A 16,847-nucleotide genomic window follows, 5' to 3' on the forward strand; every position below is an offset into this window, starting at 1 on the left:
GAGTCGCCGCCCGCCGCCCGCCGAGCGTTCCCGGCCCCGCGTGGAGCGCCCCGCGGCCCGCAGTGTGCGGCAGCCGGAGCCCGCGGCCGCAGGGAGGGCGCGCAGCCGAGCCGAGGGGCGCCGACGCCGGGACAATGGGGCCGGGGAGGCTGCTGCTGCTGGTCGCCGCGGGACTCGGTCTGTGCGGCCCCCTGCTGTCCGCGCGCGTCCGCGGCCGCCAGCCGGGTGAGAGCCGGGCCCCGCGGGGGGGGCGGGGGGCGCCCTGCCTGGGCCGCAGGAGCCCCGCGCGGGAGCTGCCGTCCCGGGCGCCCTTGCTCCGCGGCCGCGCGGCCCTGCGCCTCCGGGCCCTCGTGCCAGGACCGCCCGGGGGAGTCCGCGGTCCACGCCGCTCCGCCGCTCCTGGCGCGTTCAATACACAGCGGAGAGGCGCCCCCGATAAAGTTTTCTTTTGTTGGAAAATGGCTTTTCTTGCACGTTTTACACGTGGGGAGAGCAAAGCGCACCGGCGGCGGCAGCCGGGGCGCGGGGAGGCCGGGACGGGAGCCCGCAGCAGCCCCGACCTCCCGAGCGCGCCGAGGCCGGGGGCGTCCCCAGGGGCGGCTCCGGGGTCTCACTGCCGCCCTTCGGGCCGCTGCCAGGGGGGCTGCCCACCCACGACACGAGTCCCACCCACTGCGTGTCTCCAAGGGTCTGGCTACCTGACCAAGTACATGTGTTTTCCAACCCCCACCCCCCCCCAAAAAAAAGCAGGACAGTTGTTGTTTTTAACTGGTAAAGGGCATTTTAACTGGTAAAAAAAAGTTGTTTTTAACAGGTAACTGGTTTTTAACAGAACCCAAGGGAAAAAACTTTTCAGTGTCTTTATAGTGATAGTACTTTTTCTTATGGGTGACAGATTGTGTCCTTTATGCCGTTTTCACACTGGAACTAGAGTAGTTGCATTAAGAATAAAAGGTGACAAAGGTAGAGTTTTCTCTCCATCAGACTGAGTTCTGCTCTGGTGCTTTTGGGCAAAGCACAAGCTCCACGCAGGAGCCGGCTCTGCAGCAGCCCCGGGGGCTGCGGAGAACATCCGCATGGTCTCCTGGTGTCTGAAGACGCCTGCAGAATCCTGGGAACTGTACGGTGTTATGTGCTCTGTGATGTGACTTTGTACTTTTATTTGGGAACAAGCTCTTGAGAATACAAATTGTTGTATGAGATTTGGATGGTGAGGTCAGGAATAAGTTTATACCGGCACAAATCCTCTGAAGTCACCCTTCCTCAAGTGGCCCCCAAGACCTTGGCGCCTGTGGGGGGTACGGTGAAGTCCACAGTGTTTGTGCTCGGCTTTCTTGCTTGTGAACTGAGAAGGGGCACGCTAAGCTGGACATGCTAGCGTAGACAGATAACCCAACAGAGATTGGCTAGCTTATCTACACTGGATTCTGGAACCACTTTGGGAGGGAAAGAAGAAAGGAGGGTGAGAGAAGAAAAAGAGCCGGAGCTGAGTCCTCTTCGGGGGCAGGCCCTGGGCCCCGAGGCATTTGTGCTTGGATCACCTGAGAGTCTCCCCCTCTCAGAAGACACTGCTAAGGCTGGTGGGCATCCCCCTGAAACCAGGGCTCAGAGACAGTATAGCAAAGCTCCAGATGGAGGAGGGGGCCCTGTGTGCAAGAAATAAGTGTCTCCAGAGTTGAAATCACTCATAAGATCAACTAAAAATAGGTCTGCTTTGTCTTATCACGACCCACCGGCAGTTCTAAAAAGGGTATCTGCCCTCAGCAGCTTTACGTGATGGGAGGAAGACTAAAACCCCAGGCCCTGGAAAGCCCTCTGGGCTGGCCCTGCCCACCAGTTTCAGCTTTCCTGAAGCTCTGGGCCTTTTGTACCCGCTCGTTTTGGCATTTGCTGCACTGTCACTATGTGGGTATCTCATCTCCCCGGCCAAGATTATAGGCTTCCGTTTATGCCCAGGAAGTCTAGAACCAGGGTCTGCTCGGCAAATGTTTATTGAGAAATTCGTAAGTTCATTACCCAATTTACTTCCCTTTCTCTTGGGTAATTTAAGTGAGATCAAAGAGGCCCAGCATCCAAGAGGTGACGCTTATCAATTTTATAAGGATCTGCACGAAGGATGGAAGGGTTCAAGAATCGCTGATACTGTGGCAGAGGGGATTGGCTGGGAGAAGCCACGTGCTGCACGGCTGCCCACAGGCTCAAGCCCATTTACTCAGCATAGAAGGAGGTGCCCCTCCCCTTGCAGGATGGGTCCGGAGCCTCTATGCAGCCGCCTCTGTTATGTAACCTGTGAGATTACCCATGTTCCACCCAGCCCTACCCTCCAGTCCCTCCTCCCGGGAGCTAGGCTTTCTCTGGCCTCTGCCCCCTGCCATGCCCTCTGGCCAAAATGCCCTCCCTTACCCTCCACATGTTCACATTTAAATAAAAACAGCCACTCTAGGACACCTGGGTGGCTCAGTGGTTGAGCATTGGCCTTTGGCTCAGGTTGGGATCCTGGGGTCCCGGGATCAAGTCCCGCATCGGGCTTCCCGCATGGAGCCTGATTCTCCCTCTGCCTGTGTCTCTGCCTCTCTCTCTGTCTCTCATGAATAAATAAATAAAATCCCAGCCACTCTATATCAAGCACCTACTACATCAGCATCCTTTTTAGGTATTTTACATATACTGTCTTGTTTATTCCTCTCAATCTTTTGAGTATGTGGTATCCCCATTTTACACGTAAGTAAACAGTCTCAAATGGTTAAGTCACAAGTCTGGCAAGAAGTGGAACTCCTGTTTGACCATAGGCCTGTCTTTCCTCATTACAGGGTTTCTCTATCCACCTCGATAGAGAGGAAACCATCCAGACCCCCAGCAGTAGAGAAGAGTAACTCTCCCGTGCTCCCCAGAACCCCTAGAGGGCAAAGTCTGCACCCCATTGATCTGTAGCCCAGGCCTAGCACATGGAGGTGATCAGTGAACATTGATGCTTGGGTTGTACCCTGCCATTTACTTTTGCAAACACAGGATAAGGCAGGCTATAAATGGATCCCTCCTCATGAATATGCTAATTAATTGGCTATTACTGAGACTGTGGTCTTAAGCCTAAACAAAAGACACAAAACAGGACAATGATTGGGCCCTAAGCAGACCAGAAACCTGTATAAAGCCCAAAGCCAAATTGCATATGACACAGCAAGAAGTACATCTCTACTCTGGTATCTATCTGAATGAATTTCTTCTCTCTCCCTCCCTCATTCTTTCATTTTTTTCATTCCCTGGTGCCTTTGACTTTACTTCTGTAGGACAAATGAAGATAGTAGGTTCCTCCTTAAATTGGTCCGCCCTTCCTTTGTGTGAGAGAGTGTTTTGAGGCAAGGGGGCCCTTTCTCAGGAATACCTCAAGCCTCTCTGCTGGATGCCTTTCCTCCCCTCTCTCCATCTTTTTTTTTTTTTTTTTTTTTTTTTTTTTTTTTTACTTAGGATAGTCACAGAGAGAGAGAGAGAGGCAGAGACACAGGCAGAGGGAGAAGCAGGCTCCATGCACCGGGAGCCTGACGTGGGATTCGATCCCGGGTCTCCAGGATCGCGCCCTGGGCCAAAGGCAGGCGCCAAACCGCTGCGCCACCCAGGGATCCCTCTCTCCATCTTTCTAATTCAGCATCTCTCTGCCCTTCATTCTGAGTGGATCTGTGTGCTACGAACCCTAACTTGTACTTTCTCAGCAGCTCTGAAGTTGCTCCTCTTCCAAAAGGCTTCTGGCCTGTCTTTGTCCCCCTGTGCTTTCTACCCCTTCCCCTCCCTCAGGCATTAACCTCTGTCCTTGTCATCCTCACACACTGGAACTGGGGGGGGCGGGGGGGTGTTGGGCTGAGTGGAGTTCCACAGGACAGGGGAGTCCCCTCCTCTCCTCTGTTGAGACATCCCTCTTTTCCCTCAGAACTCCTTCCTTTCCTATATTTTTAAGATGGTGTAAAACTTACATAGTATTAAATGAACCATCGTAAAGTGTACAGTTTGATGCACTTACAATATTGTGTAATCACCACCTCTGTCTAATTCCAAAATATTTCCATCACCCCAAAACAAGCCCTGTACCCCTTAAGCACTTGATCCGCAGTCTCTGACAACCACAGATTTGCTTTGTTGACCTGTGTGAGCTTACCTCCTCTGCATCCGCAGGCAGCCTGCGTATGAGACATGCCCTTGGGTGCTTGAGGACTCCTCTTTCAGAGTTTTCAGGAGTGCGGGCCGGGCCGCCCCCTGTGCTATGAATGCTTCGAAAAACACTCTGGAAGAGTCATTATTGAACCACAGCATAGGCTTATTTTTTACCTAATGCTGGTTATTGGGGGGCTCCACAGTTTCAACATTCAGAGTTTTCCATCTGTTTTTCTGGTTTGAGATTTCTTTCATTCCGCCTTTTGCCCTCTCTTGCCTGAGCCTGAAACTGTCAGGGCAAGAGCTCTCTCTCTACGCCCAGATTGTTTTTTCTGGGTAGGAGCTTCCACTTCCTCCAAACACTCTTCCACGCTGACCTTGTGTGGGTTTTGCAGAAAGCCCTGAAGTCACAGCCTTCCTCCTCGTCCCAGGGCATCCAAAGAAGTTCTGTCATGGAGGAGGACTTAGTCCTTTAGGCACTTTTTATGTTCAAAACAATCTACCCAAGGGGAGGTGGGTGGGGGGTGGGAGTGACTGGGTGACGGGCACTGAGCCTGAGCCTGCTTCTCCCTCTGCCTGTGTCTCTGCCTCTCTTTCTCTCTCTCTCTCTCTCTCTCTCTCTCTGTGTGTGTCTCATGAACAAATCTTTTAAAAAAGCTTGTTAAACCCTGTAAGTTGATGTCATAACCATATCAAGTCTCTACCATCACTTAAAACCTAGTGTAGCAGACGCAGCAAGCTGTCCCACGTTAGCGGAATTGACTCCGCCTTTTCGCTTTACAAGAAGAGCTTGCCTTCCAGGAAGTGCCATTTGCGATAGTTTTTCTCACAACCAGGATCTTCTTTGTTTGAGTTCAGATTTACAGACCACGTAGGACGCGGGCGGGGTTAGGGACAGAGACAGCTTGGTACTGGGAGGAATCGCTGATCATTATTAACATCCTTTATCGTGAACTAGTTTTCATTTTAGCTTTTTGTTTCTAAGAGCAACAGCCCCAGGACGCGGAGCTCAGGGCCTGTGACTTCTGGTGCAAAACAGGCTGCAAGACTGGGAAAAGCCGGGGGTCAGGATAGCTCCCGCGTGGCCCGCTAGCGTCCTACCCACACGTTGGGCCACCCCCCCCCCCCCCCGAGGCTCCAGGCCGGGCCTGCAGGCTCCTTGGCCACCCTCCCGCCCCTGTTCCAGCTGAGGGCACCAGCGCCTCCATTTCTCGCTTGTCTTGACCCTACGCTCCCCAGGCCCCTGCTCCCAGCTGCCCCAGGCTGGCTCCCCAGGGCCTCCGGACCACCCCTGCTCCGGGATGCAGGTAGGAGGGGAACAGCCTCCCATGCTAGGCCACCTTTTCTTAACCCTGGAGTCAGGATTTACCTTCTCCTACCTTTAATTCTGGTTCTCCCATAGCAGAAACTTTTGTTCACTTACTGCTCGTTTCTGCCCCATTTTGAACGGTTTTAAAGATTTTTCTGTTTTGTCCTTGAATATCTCCCTACTACAGCTGATGTGTGTGTGAGGACTAGGTTGTCAGCATGTGACTGGTGTGCAGCCAAGGACAGCAGGACCCTGAATTCCCAAGCAATAGCCATGGGCATCATCAACTTAAGTTAGACGTTCACGTAGTCCTGTACTACCTGCAGTTACAAGGACTAGACGAATTAGAGGAAAACAGTTGTACTGTTTCAGGAGTAGGCCATGCATCTCAAGTCTTTTTAAAGAAACAGAGTAATGTGATGTGGTTCAAAGGGTATGAGCTTTGGAGCCAAGAAAATCTAGGTTCAAATCCTGGCCCCCCTCCACTTACTAATTCTGTGACTCTGGATTAGTTATTTAGCTTGTCTGTGCCTCTGCATGTTGGCCATAAAATGGATTATAATGCTTATCTTGTAGAAATGTTAGAGTTACAGGGCGCCTGGGTGGCTCAGTGGTTGAGCGTCTGCCTTCGGCTCAGGTCGTGACCCTGGATCCCCGGGATGGAGTCCCGCATCGGGCTCCCTGAGAGGAGCCTGCTTCTCCCTCTGCCTGTCTCTCTGCCTGTCATGAATAAATAAATAAAATCTTAAAAAAAAGAAAAGAAAAGAAAAGAAAAAGAAACATTAGAGTTACAAGAAGTATGGTATGAAGTATGTAGCACATAGTAGGTGTTCAACAAATGTTAAGTGTTTTTCATAACAATTCCTCCATATTCCAGAAAAGGCTTTGAGGAGCTGGTATCACATGAATTTATTAAATGTAAAACTGTATTCACGGAGCACCTGGGTGGCTCAGTCGGTTAGGCGTCGACTCTTGATTTTGGCTCAGGTCACAATCTCAGGGCTTGAGATCAAGCCTTGAGTCTGGCTCTGCATAGAGCCTGGAGCCTGCGTGAGGTTCTCTCTTTCTCCCTCTCTGCTCCTCTTCCTGCTGGCTATATCTTTCTCTCTCTCTCCCAAAAAACAAACAAACAAAAACAAAGAAACAAAAACTGTTCATGCAAACACTGAAAAACTTTTTTCCTATCAAGTCTGAGACAATAGAAAAACAAAAGCAAAAACCTTTGTCCTTAGTTTTTAGTAGCAAGTAAATGTGCATATAGTATTTGGGTTTTTTTTACCTTGTATTATGAAAATTTTCAAACATACATAAAAGTGAACTGTATAATTACTCCCCATATCTTGTTTTATCTATACCTCACTTTTCTTCACTCCCAAATGGACAATTTTAAGGCAAATCCCAGACATATGTATCATTTCATCCATAAACACATTGATATATATCCTCAGAGATAAGAACTCTTTTTTTTTTTTTTTTTTTAAGATTTTATTTATTTGAGAGAGAGCATGAGGGATGCCTGGGTGGCTTAGTGGTTAAGCGCCTGCCTTTGGCCCAGGGTGTGATCCTGCAGTCCCAGGATCGAGTCCCACATCGGGCTCCCTGCATGGAACCTGCTTCTCCTTCTGCCTGTGTCTCTGCCTCTCTCTCTCTGTGAATAAATAAATAAAATCTAAAAAAAAAAAAGAGATTGAGAGCATGAGTAGGGGGAGGAGCAGAGGGAGAGGAACAAGCAGATTCCCCACTCAGTGTAAAACCCTACACAGAGCTCCATCCCAGGACCCTAAGATCATGACACAAGCCGAGGTTGGACATTTAACTGACTGTGTCACCCAGGTGCCCCAAGAACTCTTTTTTAAATATATAACTATAGAGGCTGTCTCTGCCACTCTCCCTGCTTGTGTGTGCTCTCTCTCTCTCTCTCTCTCTCTCTCTCTCTGTCAAATGAATGAGTAAAATGTTTTTTAAATAAATAAATAAATAACTATAATACCATTGTCTCACCTAAAAAATGAATACCAATTTCTTAACATTGGGCACTCTGTTCAGTCAGCATTCAAATTTTGCTGTCTCATAAATGCCTTTTTACAATTGTTTTATTAAAATCAGGATCCTTGTTAAACCAACCATTACATCTGGTTGATATGTCTCTGAAATTTCTTTTCATCTGTTACTGTTTCCTGTCTCCTCCTTTCTCATGGCTGTTTATTTCTCAAAGGAACTGGGTCATTTGCTGTAGAGACTCCCCCACACACCGGATCCAGCCAGCTGCGTCACTAGGGATGTTCACTTAAGGCCTGTAGCATGCCCATCTGTCCTTGTGTTTTTGGTCACATGGTAGGTACATCGGGAGGCCTGTTCACATGTAGGTTTGGTTTTTTGCAAGGCCGAGTCAGCAGTGGTGCCATGTACTTCCTGATGCATCTCAGGATTGTCTCTGTTTTTTGTAAACTTAAGATTGCTTACTCAGTGGACTCAGGCATTGTCCACTTGCTCCAGCTGTTATGAAATTTTCCATCCCTCTTCACCTAGTGGTTTTAGTGACCACTGGGGATCAGACTCAGTCCATTATTTAGCCAAGAGCTTCCAAATGATGCTTTCCTAAATCTGTTATTGTTTCTGTGTTTATGAGCTGGAATTATTTTATAAAGAAGAACTTTCTGCCGCTGACTGACTGTTCTATTTCCCTGAAATATATTTTATACAGAAAAGGCAGGATAAATGTTTCAATCTTGCTTTTATATACCAGTTTTCATACCAGGCCCCCTAATCTCCTCCAAAGGTGATCAGAAATGATGCATCATTTTCCTTTCAGTATCATTATGAATTCATAGATCTTAAGATATGTGGCAGGTTTCAGATGTTTTAATTCACTTTTGTCATTATTATTTTGGTGATCAATTGTTGCACCTTGGCATTGGGACACCTTTCAGATTGACTCCAGAGTCTTTCTGACCCGACCCCAGTATTCTTTAAAGATGTTCAAAGCTCATCTTACAGGTTTCCTACCCTGGATCTGGAACCCGCCATTTCTTTCTGGAAACACTGGTTCTTTGCATTAGAAAATGGTGTGCATTTGCTTTTGACACGGTGGAATATTGCAATAATACTGCTGTTTTCCATTTGATGGAATTCATAGGTTTCTACTAATTTTCCATCATCCTCTTCCTTATTTCTCTGTAGCCTGTAGTGTTGATTCACTTGTGGAGAAGTGCAGGGAACAGCTGTTCTGCTCTGTGTGGGAATGTGGGCTAGGTCCTGGAGCTTCTGCTTTAATTTGTAAGCCTTGTAGGGGAGAGCCCTGAGTCAGAACCAAGGCTGGTGCCTCGGGGGACTGGCATGAAATAAATCCCAGGATCGCATGAGATTTTGATAACGCATCTAGTCACCACTCAGCTGCCAGGCCAGATCTCATCAAAGATAGGAGAAGCATTGCCTGACTTTCTAGTTTTTAAAATTCTCCAGTTAGAGAGTCCATCTTGAACCATTTAGCTGTGTGCTATACTGGATCACAAAACTACTCTAGAACCATTTAAGAGAAACCTAAATTGAGAGAAACTTTGCAAGAAGCATGAGAATTGATAGTAGGACCTGAGCTGCTTTTTTTTTTTTTTTTTTTTGTATGTGAAACCATAGCTTAACAACAAAACCGCTGATGAATTACAAGAGCTTTTGAGCTTTTGGTTCGGTGACAGCTCTTTCTCCTTGACCTGTGAGCTGTGCCAGGATGGGAGGAAATGGGATATACTTAAACTTGAATGGCAGCCTAAGGGGGTATGTCTGGTTACTTGGAATTGGTTTTGTTTATTTCTTTGATCCTGGTAGATAGTTAAATTTTGTTTTTTTAATTTTTTGGCTGACATTTTTTAATTCCATAAGAGCCAAAATATCAAACCTATAGGAGCAAACCTATAGGCATTACCTAAGGTAATGATATTTAATCGAGGGATTATGCATTCTTCCTGGGTTGCATCCTATAAAATTTCCTGTTTCAGTGGGTATAATGTTTCTGTTATAAACACTGCTGTCTAAAAAGGCCTAGCCAGGGAAGACATTTTTTAAAAATATTTTATTTATCTGTTCATGAGAGACACAGAGACAGAGGCAGAGGGAGAAGCAGGCTCCCTCCAGGGAGCCGGATATGGGACTCGCTCGCAGGACCCCAGGATCATGACGTGAGCTGAAGGCAGACGCTCCATCACTGCACCACCCAGGTGCCCCAGGAAGACATTTTTTAAGACAAATACTTAATGCCAAGGTACTAAATGGAGAGTAAAATCCATTGACAGTTTTATTTTCAAACGAAGTGATAGTATCTAAGAGGCTTAGGTATGAGTGTTGAGTAGTTTTCAAACTGTATCGTTCCTCCAGGTAATGCCTGGATTCCTACCTGTTTCGGCACACCTGTGTGTATGCCCCTTTCCCTCCACCAGTGACAGAAATCCTTCATCTAGCCAGGGTCCAAACTGCAGAGGAAAACTGTGTGACCTTCAGGTTCTTCTGGGTCAGCATTTATAGGACACTGACCTTTGTGGTATTAAAATGCCAGAACCCATTCATTCTTTTCTTTCAGCTCCCCACACACTCATTATGGCCCAGAGACAGCCCCCCATCCCACAGGGGCCTCCATGCCAGTGGGTCAGGATGCACTCAGAGTAAGACGCATCACAAAGGAAGACAGGTATCCTTCTGGAAATGGCTGTCAATTTGAAATTGGATATACAGCTCTGGAATGCTGGGTTCTCTACTTTGCAACCTGTTCATGTTCCTCATCATACTGAAAAACTAAACATTGCTGAACAGGAGGGAAGGAGGAGCACAGATTCCATTTTAATTTAAAATAAATGAGAGTAAGCAAATAATTGAATCTAAAAACAAGTTGCACTGAAGTGAAAGGAGAAGAATAATATTCATTTCCTCCATTGATCAATTTGTAGAGTTTACAAAGGAAGCACATGCCCTATTTCACAAGGGATCCACCTGGATGCCAGATTTGTAGGTCAGACAGGTGCTGGAATCCCACTTCAAGGATTCTGAGACGGAGTTCAGGGCATTAAGTGACTTCTGGCAGAGCCAATGTTAGAATGCAAATCTGTGACTAAAAGCCAGCTTACAGGGCACCTGGGCAGCTCGGTTGGTTGGGTGTCTGCCTTTGGCACAGGTCATGATCTCAGGGTCCTGGGATCGAGCCCCGTGTAGGGTTCCCAGCTCAGCGGGGAGTCTGCTTCTCCCTATTCCCTGCCCCCACCATCACTGGTGCTCTCTCTCTCTCTCTCTCTCTCTCAAATAAATATAATGTTTTTTAAAAAGTAATAAAAGCCAATTTAAGGAACTCTTACCATGTGCAGGGCACTGGAGATTCAGAGATTAATAGGAATGGTTTCTTACCCTGGAGGAACAATTTAGACCTATCTATTTTCTCAGAAGCTCATCACTGGAGACACTTGGCCTTCCCTGTGACAGATCTCCTGCCAGGCCACCCCTTCACCCTCAGGGCCTCAGCCATGACCTTGCTAAGAGAGTCTCATTTCCACCTTTCACCACCAGGTCCTGTTCGACTCTAGCTTTGCTCCTTATTTTGGAAATAGATGCCATTTTATTGTATGTTACTTTCTAGTTCTAGAATTTCCATTGGTTGGTTTCTTTGCTGATAGTTTTTTTTTTTTTCCATTTCAATAGATATTTCCCTTTACTTCATTGCAACACATCCTTTAAAATCCTTATTTGCTAAATCCAACATCTGGGCCATCATCTTAAGATTGGTTTCCACTGCTTATCATTTTTTTCTTGAGACTAAGTCATAATTTTCCGGCATTATTATTATTATTATTATTTAAATTCATTTAGCCAAAAAGAAAAAGAAAAAAGAAATTCAGTTAGCCAACATATAGTAGTACATCACTAGTCTCAGATGTAGTATTCAACAATTTATGAGTTATATAACACCCAGTGCTCATCACATCACCTGCCCTCCTTAATGACCATCACCCAGTTACCCCATTCCCCCACTCCCCTCCCCTCCAGCAACCCTCAGTTTGTTTTCTAATTTGTGTTTCTTTGGGTATCAAATGATTTGAGATTGTACCTCGGACATTGCCATACTGTAAAGACTCAGGATTTTGTTTTATTTCTCCAAAAGATTTTGGTTTTTAGCTTTAGCAGGCAATTAATTTGGTCGGACTCAAACTGCACATTCACCATCTTGAGCAAAATATCACTTTGCTTCTTCTGTCTTTAGCAGAGCTGCTTTGGGTCATCCCTTAGCGGTGCATGGTTCCAGAGTCAGCCAGAGCCTGGGGCAAATTCACATTGGAATTTAGAGCTGGCTCCCTTCTCTAACTTTATTCCTCTCCTCACTTTCCAGTGACTACAGTTGCCCTGAACTCTGCCCTCTGGTTCTTCAGGCCGGAAACTGTGGGCTTTCTATCTACTTTTAGTCATCCTTTGTGGCTTTGGCCTTCTCTCAAGCTAACTATGAAAGTCAAGAAAACAAGAATGTCACCAGGTGCCATCCTTTCTTTCAAGATTCATTCCTCCTCTACCCAGCAGCACCTTAGGAACCTAAGTGCCTTCAGGTCATTGATTCGGGGGAGGAAAAGAGTTAAGGGTTTTTCATTTCTATCTAAGGGGTGGTTGGTTCCAGTGACCCTACAGAGCCATTCCAGAACTAGATCTCTGTCTTTTACGGCATTATTCCTCTCTGTGTAAACTTTTGTTTGCACAAAGGGTCCACCAATGAAAAGTAAGACCAAAGGTTTGAAAATCCACTGTACTTGAGCAATTTCTAGCCAGATTTTAAATCCTCTGACGTCACTTCTAAGTGACCTGCATGTCCAGAGCTTGTGGTGGACACTCCCGGTGACGGAGGCTTCACCCTTCTGTGCTTCCTCTCCCTGGTCCTCAGCGTCGCAGGACCCGCCAGCTCTTTGCCCAACTCTCTTCAATCGCAGAACTTTAGCAAAAGCTCCTCAGAAGGAAAAGCTGGTTGAGTTACAGCAGCTAAGTGTTGCCTTTCTCTGATGAACATTTTAAATGGATGCCTTTGGTGGAAGAGGATGATAAAAGGAGGAAGTTTGCAATTGAGCCTTTATTCTGACTTCTGGTTGACACCCAGGAAAGCCTCATTGGCCTGGCATCTGCCTTGGTGCGTGTAGCATCCTGGAACTGAGCTAAGGAAGGCCACCGGCCTAGAACATCTGCTATCCATGGACCTGCTCAGGAAGGAGACAGGAAGATGAGTAGAGTGGTGTGCACCTTGCAGTTGTATTAGGGGATAACCCGAGGAGCTGTTGCTGGGTCCAAATGTGACGAGAGATTTGGGACATCCTACTGTGTAAACAAACTAAAGGTAGTACAGGAAAACTACTGTCACATGGACAGTGGCCATGGAAATTAGAGCCTTTGGTCTTTCTCTGAATTTGCCTCAAGCCCCAAAACCTAAGAAGTCCTCCCGTTTCTGTCAGATGTTTGCATCAGGAACAGTGGGTTTCTAGGGATGTCTGCAAACTAAATGGTGAAAATATACACGTGAAGGCCTATGAAGGAAAGCAAAGTCTAGAGCCTGGGAGGGATTTGTTTAGAGATGGTGGCTAGTATGGAAAAGAAGTCACTGCTTTTTTTCCCTTCATTTCCCTTCATGTAAGGCACTGAGCCTTTCCTGATGTCTTCAGGGTGCATTTGTCTCTGTCCTTCTGAGGAGCAGGGTATTAAGTGTTTGTGCCAGCAAAAAAAAATGCTGTACAGTATTTTGAGTTAGCCAATTCCCTGGTAAGGTCTGCAATCCATTTGTGCATTACTTGCTCTTTACCTACCCACTCTCCTAGTAAGAGCACAAAAAATAAAAGTAAAATGTATTCTGTTTGTCTTTTTGCCTTTTTAATTGTTCCCCCCCCCCCTTTTTTTTAAGTATCAAAAGCAACCAATGCTACTGTGGATCCCCGGTCATTTTTTCTCAAGAATACCAATGATGGATTTGAACCATTCCCACTGGAGGATGATGAGGAGAAAAATGAAAGCGAGTTCCCTGAAGTCAGATTAAGCTCCATCAATAAAAGCCGTCCTCTTCAAAAACTGCCCCCTGTGTCTATCTCGGAGGATGCCTCGGGATATCTGACCAGCTCCTGGCTGACACTCTTTATCCCCTCTGTCTACACTGGTGTGTTTGCAGTAAGCCTTCCTCTGAATATCATGGCCATCCTCGTGTTTATCTGGAAGATGAAGATCAAGAAGCCCGCTGTGGTGTACATGTTACATCTGGCCGCGGCAGATGTGCTCTTCGCGTCAGTGCTCCCCTTCAAGATCAGCTATTACTTTTCTGGCAGTGATTGGAAATTTGGTTCTGAACTGTGTCGCTTTGTCACCGCCGCCTTCTACTGTAACATGTACGCCTCCATCATGCTCATGACGGTCATCAGCGTTGACCGGTTCTTGGCCGTCGTGTACCCCATCCAGTCCCTCTCCTGGCGTACCCTGGGAAGGGCGTCCTTCACTTGTCTGGCCATCTGGGCCATGGCCATCGCGGGGGTGGTGCCTCTGCTCCTCAAGGAGCAGACCACCCAGGTGCCGGGGCTCAACATAACCACCTGCCATGACGTGCTCAATGAAACCCTGCTCGAAGGCTATTATGCGTATTACTTCTCATCCTTCTCTGCTGTCTTCTTTTTTGTGCCCCTGATCATTTCCACCGTCTGTTACGTGTCCATCATCCGATGTCTGAGCTCCTCCACGGTTGCCAACCGGAGCAAGAAATCCCGGGCTTTGTTCTTGTCCCTCGCTGTCTTCTGCATTTTCATCATTTGCTTCGGACCCACAAACGTCCTCCTGATTCTGCATTACTCATTCCTCTCTCAAGATTCCGTGACAGAGGCTGCCTACTTTGCCTACCTCCTGTGTGTCTGTGTCAGCAGCATAAGCTGTTGCCTCGATCCCTTGATTTACTACTATGCTTCTTCCGAGTGCCAGAAGCACCTCTACGGCATCTTATGCTGCAAGGAGGGTTCCGATCCCAGCAGTTACAACAGCAGTGGTCAGCTGATGGCAAGTAAGATGGACACCTGCTCTAGTAACCTGAATAACAGCATATACAAAAAGCTTTTAACTTAGGAAAGGGGACTGCTGGTGAGTTAAAAAGAAAACGTTAAAATAGTGAGCAGCCTGAGGATTGTATCAGTCCCTGCCAAAAAGGTATTTACGATCAAAAACAACAAATATATGATTCACATGCTTCTTTCTCGTGAGAGCCGTTAATCGTGTGTATTTGTTAGTTACAGGAAAAGATAACAAGAATAGAAAACAGTGTCATTGCGAGAGAGTATCGCCAGTGCCACGATAATAACGGAATGTCCTCTTCTCATGCATTTAGGAGACTTACTACATACATATGCGTGGATGTGGATAGGTGTGTGCACACATACTTACATCATTTGTAATGCAGTATAGAATAGACACTTGAAACCCTCTCTTTTTTCCACCAGAGATAAGGAAAGAGATGTTTAGGTTGCTGGAGTTTAGCCCAGAACATCTGAAGATGTTCATCTATAGGGAGGGACCCTATGGTTCGGACTTACAGAGCTTTTGCAAATAAGTGTATCTTGCAACTGCTCGACAGCAAAGTTTAACTTATTAAGGGATAAGACTTAGTAGTACTATCTGTGTGTAGAGGAAGTTCTGTGCTTCATTTTAAACATATCAAGGTTTGAATTCTTTAAATTATGAAAACAAATGATATGGGTGGCATGTTTGATATTTTGCACTCTGTGTATGTAAACCAAGAATGAGCGTAGGTCCACGCTAGGTTGGCTTTCAAAGTAATCTGCCCCCAGGTGGAGGTCTCCACGCAGTAGATGCAAAGCAGGGCCGTTTCAGGCATGGGCTGGCCAGGAACCCCCCAGCTGAGCCTGCCAGAGTTCAGCACTGGGACCACCACACTGCGCTCTCCTCCTGACGTTCCCTCCAGGGGTGGCTATGAACTGTCTTGTGTATTAGAAATTGGCAAAGTAGGTTGTGCTATCCCAGGAGATAATATAAACGACTTTCCTGCCCATTTTAAGAGCAGAGAAAGAAGGCACCTTCGCTTCCAGCAGTTATCCCACCAGGACCACTCTCAGATGGAAACACTCACAGAGCCAACATGAACACACATTCTGTGCTCCGGGCGCAATGATGGGTGCTGGGCATATAGAGTTGGGTAAAATGGAGACCTGCCCACAAGGAAAACAAATTAGACCAATACAGAGTGTGGTATGTGTATAATAAATAAAACATGTCCTTCTGTAGAGTTGTTTTAGCTAGATGTCACCGTACACGTTTCATACAAGCAAAGATTGTCAGTTGAAGAACACTGAACGTTTGGATTATTATTTCCTGTGGTTATAACTTGAGATGAAAACATAACACAACACAGGAAGCATATTCTTAAAAACAAGTCCTCCGGTCTGCATTAATTGGACATGATTTATTTATAAATGCTTTCAATAAATTTAATCAGATTTTTGTAGAATAATCAATGATGCCATTTTGATGAGACAGAGCAGAAGAAAATGAAACAGACTTTGAAATATAGGAAAATTATTCTACATTTTCCATTCACTTTTTTTAAGAGTTAGTGAGATGATTTTAAAGGCATTTTTTAACCCCATGATTAGTATTAAGTACAGAAAATAATTTAAAAATTAAGTTGAAATATGTAATCTTTTCCTAATGAAGCAGTGTTGGCCTTTTAAACAAAAATGAAAAGTTGCAAGGCAGATGTTTAACCTATTTAAAAGAGCAAACAATTTCCAAATGCCATGGAATAATTAAATAGAATAACATAATGTAAGTAGAAGTTAGCAATGACTTTATTTTTTTTAGCATTGATTTTATTAATTTAGTTACTGTATCTTACCCAACTCAGTGGAGATTTGTTTATTCAATCTGAAATTTTAAAATACCTCTGACCTAATATGACTATCGTTACTCTGTTATCAGTCTGTACTTATAGTATGTCATTGTTTTTATGTTATCTCTTTTTAAAATATGTATGTAACCTATATTAATAAACATGAAAGTTTGCTTGGTATCTGTTTGGAATAAATAGACTATCTATCAGGGCTGCGGGCAGGAAGGCCAAGTCTTAGGGTTTAGCTGAAGGTGTTTCATGAAGAGGCAATGCACGGAGATGCCCACAGGGACATCTGTGGAGCCAGTGGTGGCTGCTGAAGCACAGCAAGGATTGGCAATCTGGGGGGCCGTTATCACCCCAGCCCTGAAGGGGTAGATGAGGGGTTACTCCAACCTGTGCTTCAACCCTCTGACCTCTCACTGGTGTGTCCTGGTCTTGCTCTTGGTCTTAACCCAAACTCAGAGGTCAAGGGAACCTGGTGACTTAGTCCGTGAAGGTCTGCTTCTTGGGAATAGA

General features: G+C 46.1%; 1 protein-coding gene across 1 annotated transcript; it reads left to right on the forward strand.

The window, feature by feature from the left end:
- Positions 1-16: 16 nt before the first annotated feature.
- F2R (coagulation factor II thrombin receptor) lies at positions 17-16,508 on the forward strand. The gene is made up of 2 exons (XM_055342263.1): positions 17-225; positions 13,356-16,508. Exons 1-2 carry the CDS (start codon positions 135-137, stop codon positions 14,549-14,551), a joined length of 1,287 nt encoding a protein of 428 aa, XP_055198238.1. The 5' UTR covers positions 17-134; the 3' UTR covers positions 14,552-16,508.
- Positions 16,509-16,847: the final 339 nt, after the last annotated feature.

Source organism: Nyctereutes procyonoides, unplaced genomic scaffold (genome assembly GCF_905146905.1).
Source record: "Nyctereutes procyonoides isolate TBG_1078 unplaced genomic scaffold, NYPRO_anot_genome, whole genome shotgun sequence".
NCBI classification, from domain to species: domain Eukaryota; kingdom Metazoa; phylum Chordata; class Mammalia; order Carnivora; family Canidae; genus Nyctereutes; species Nyctereutes procyonoides.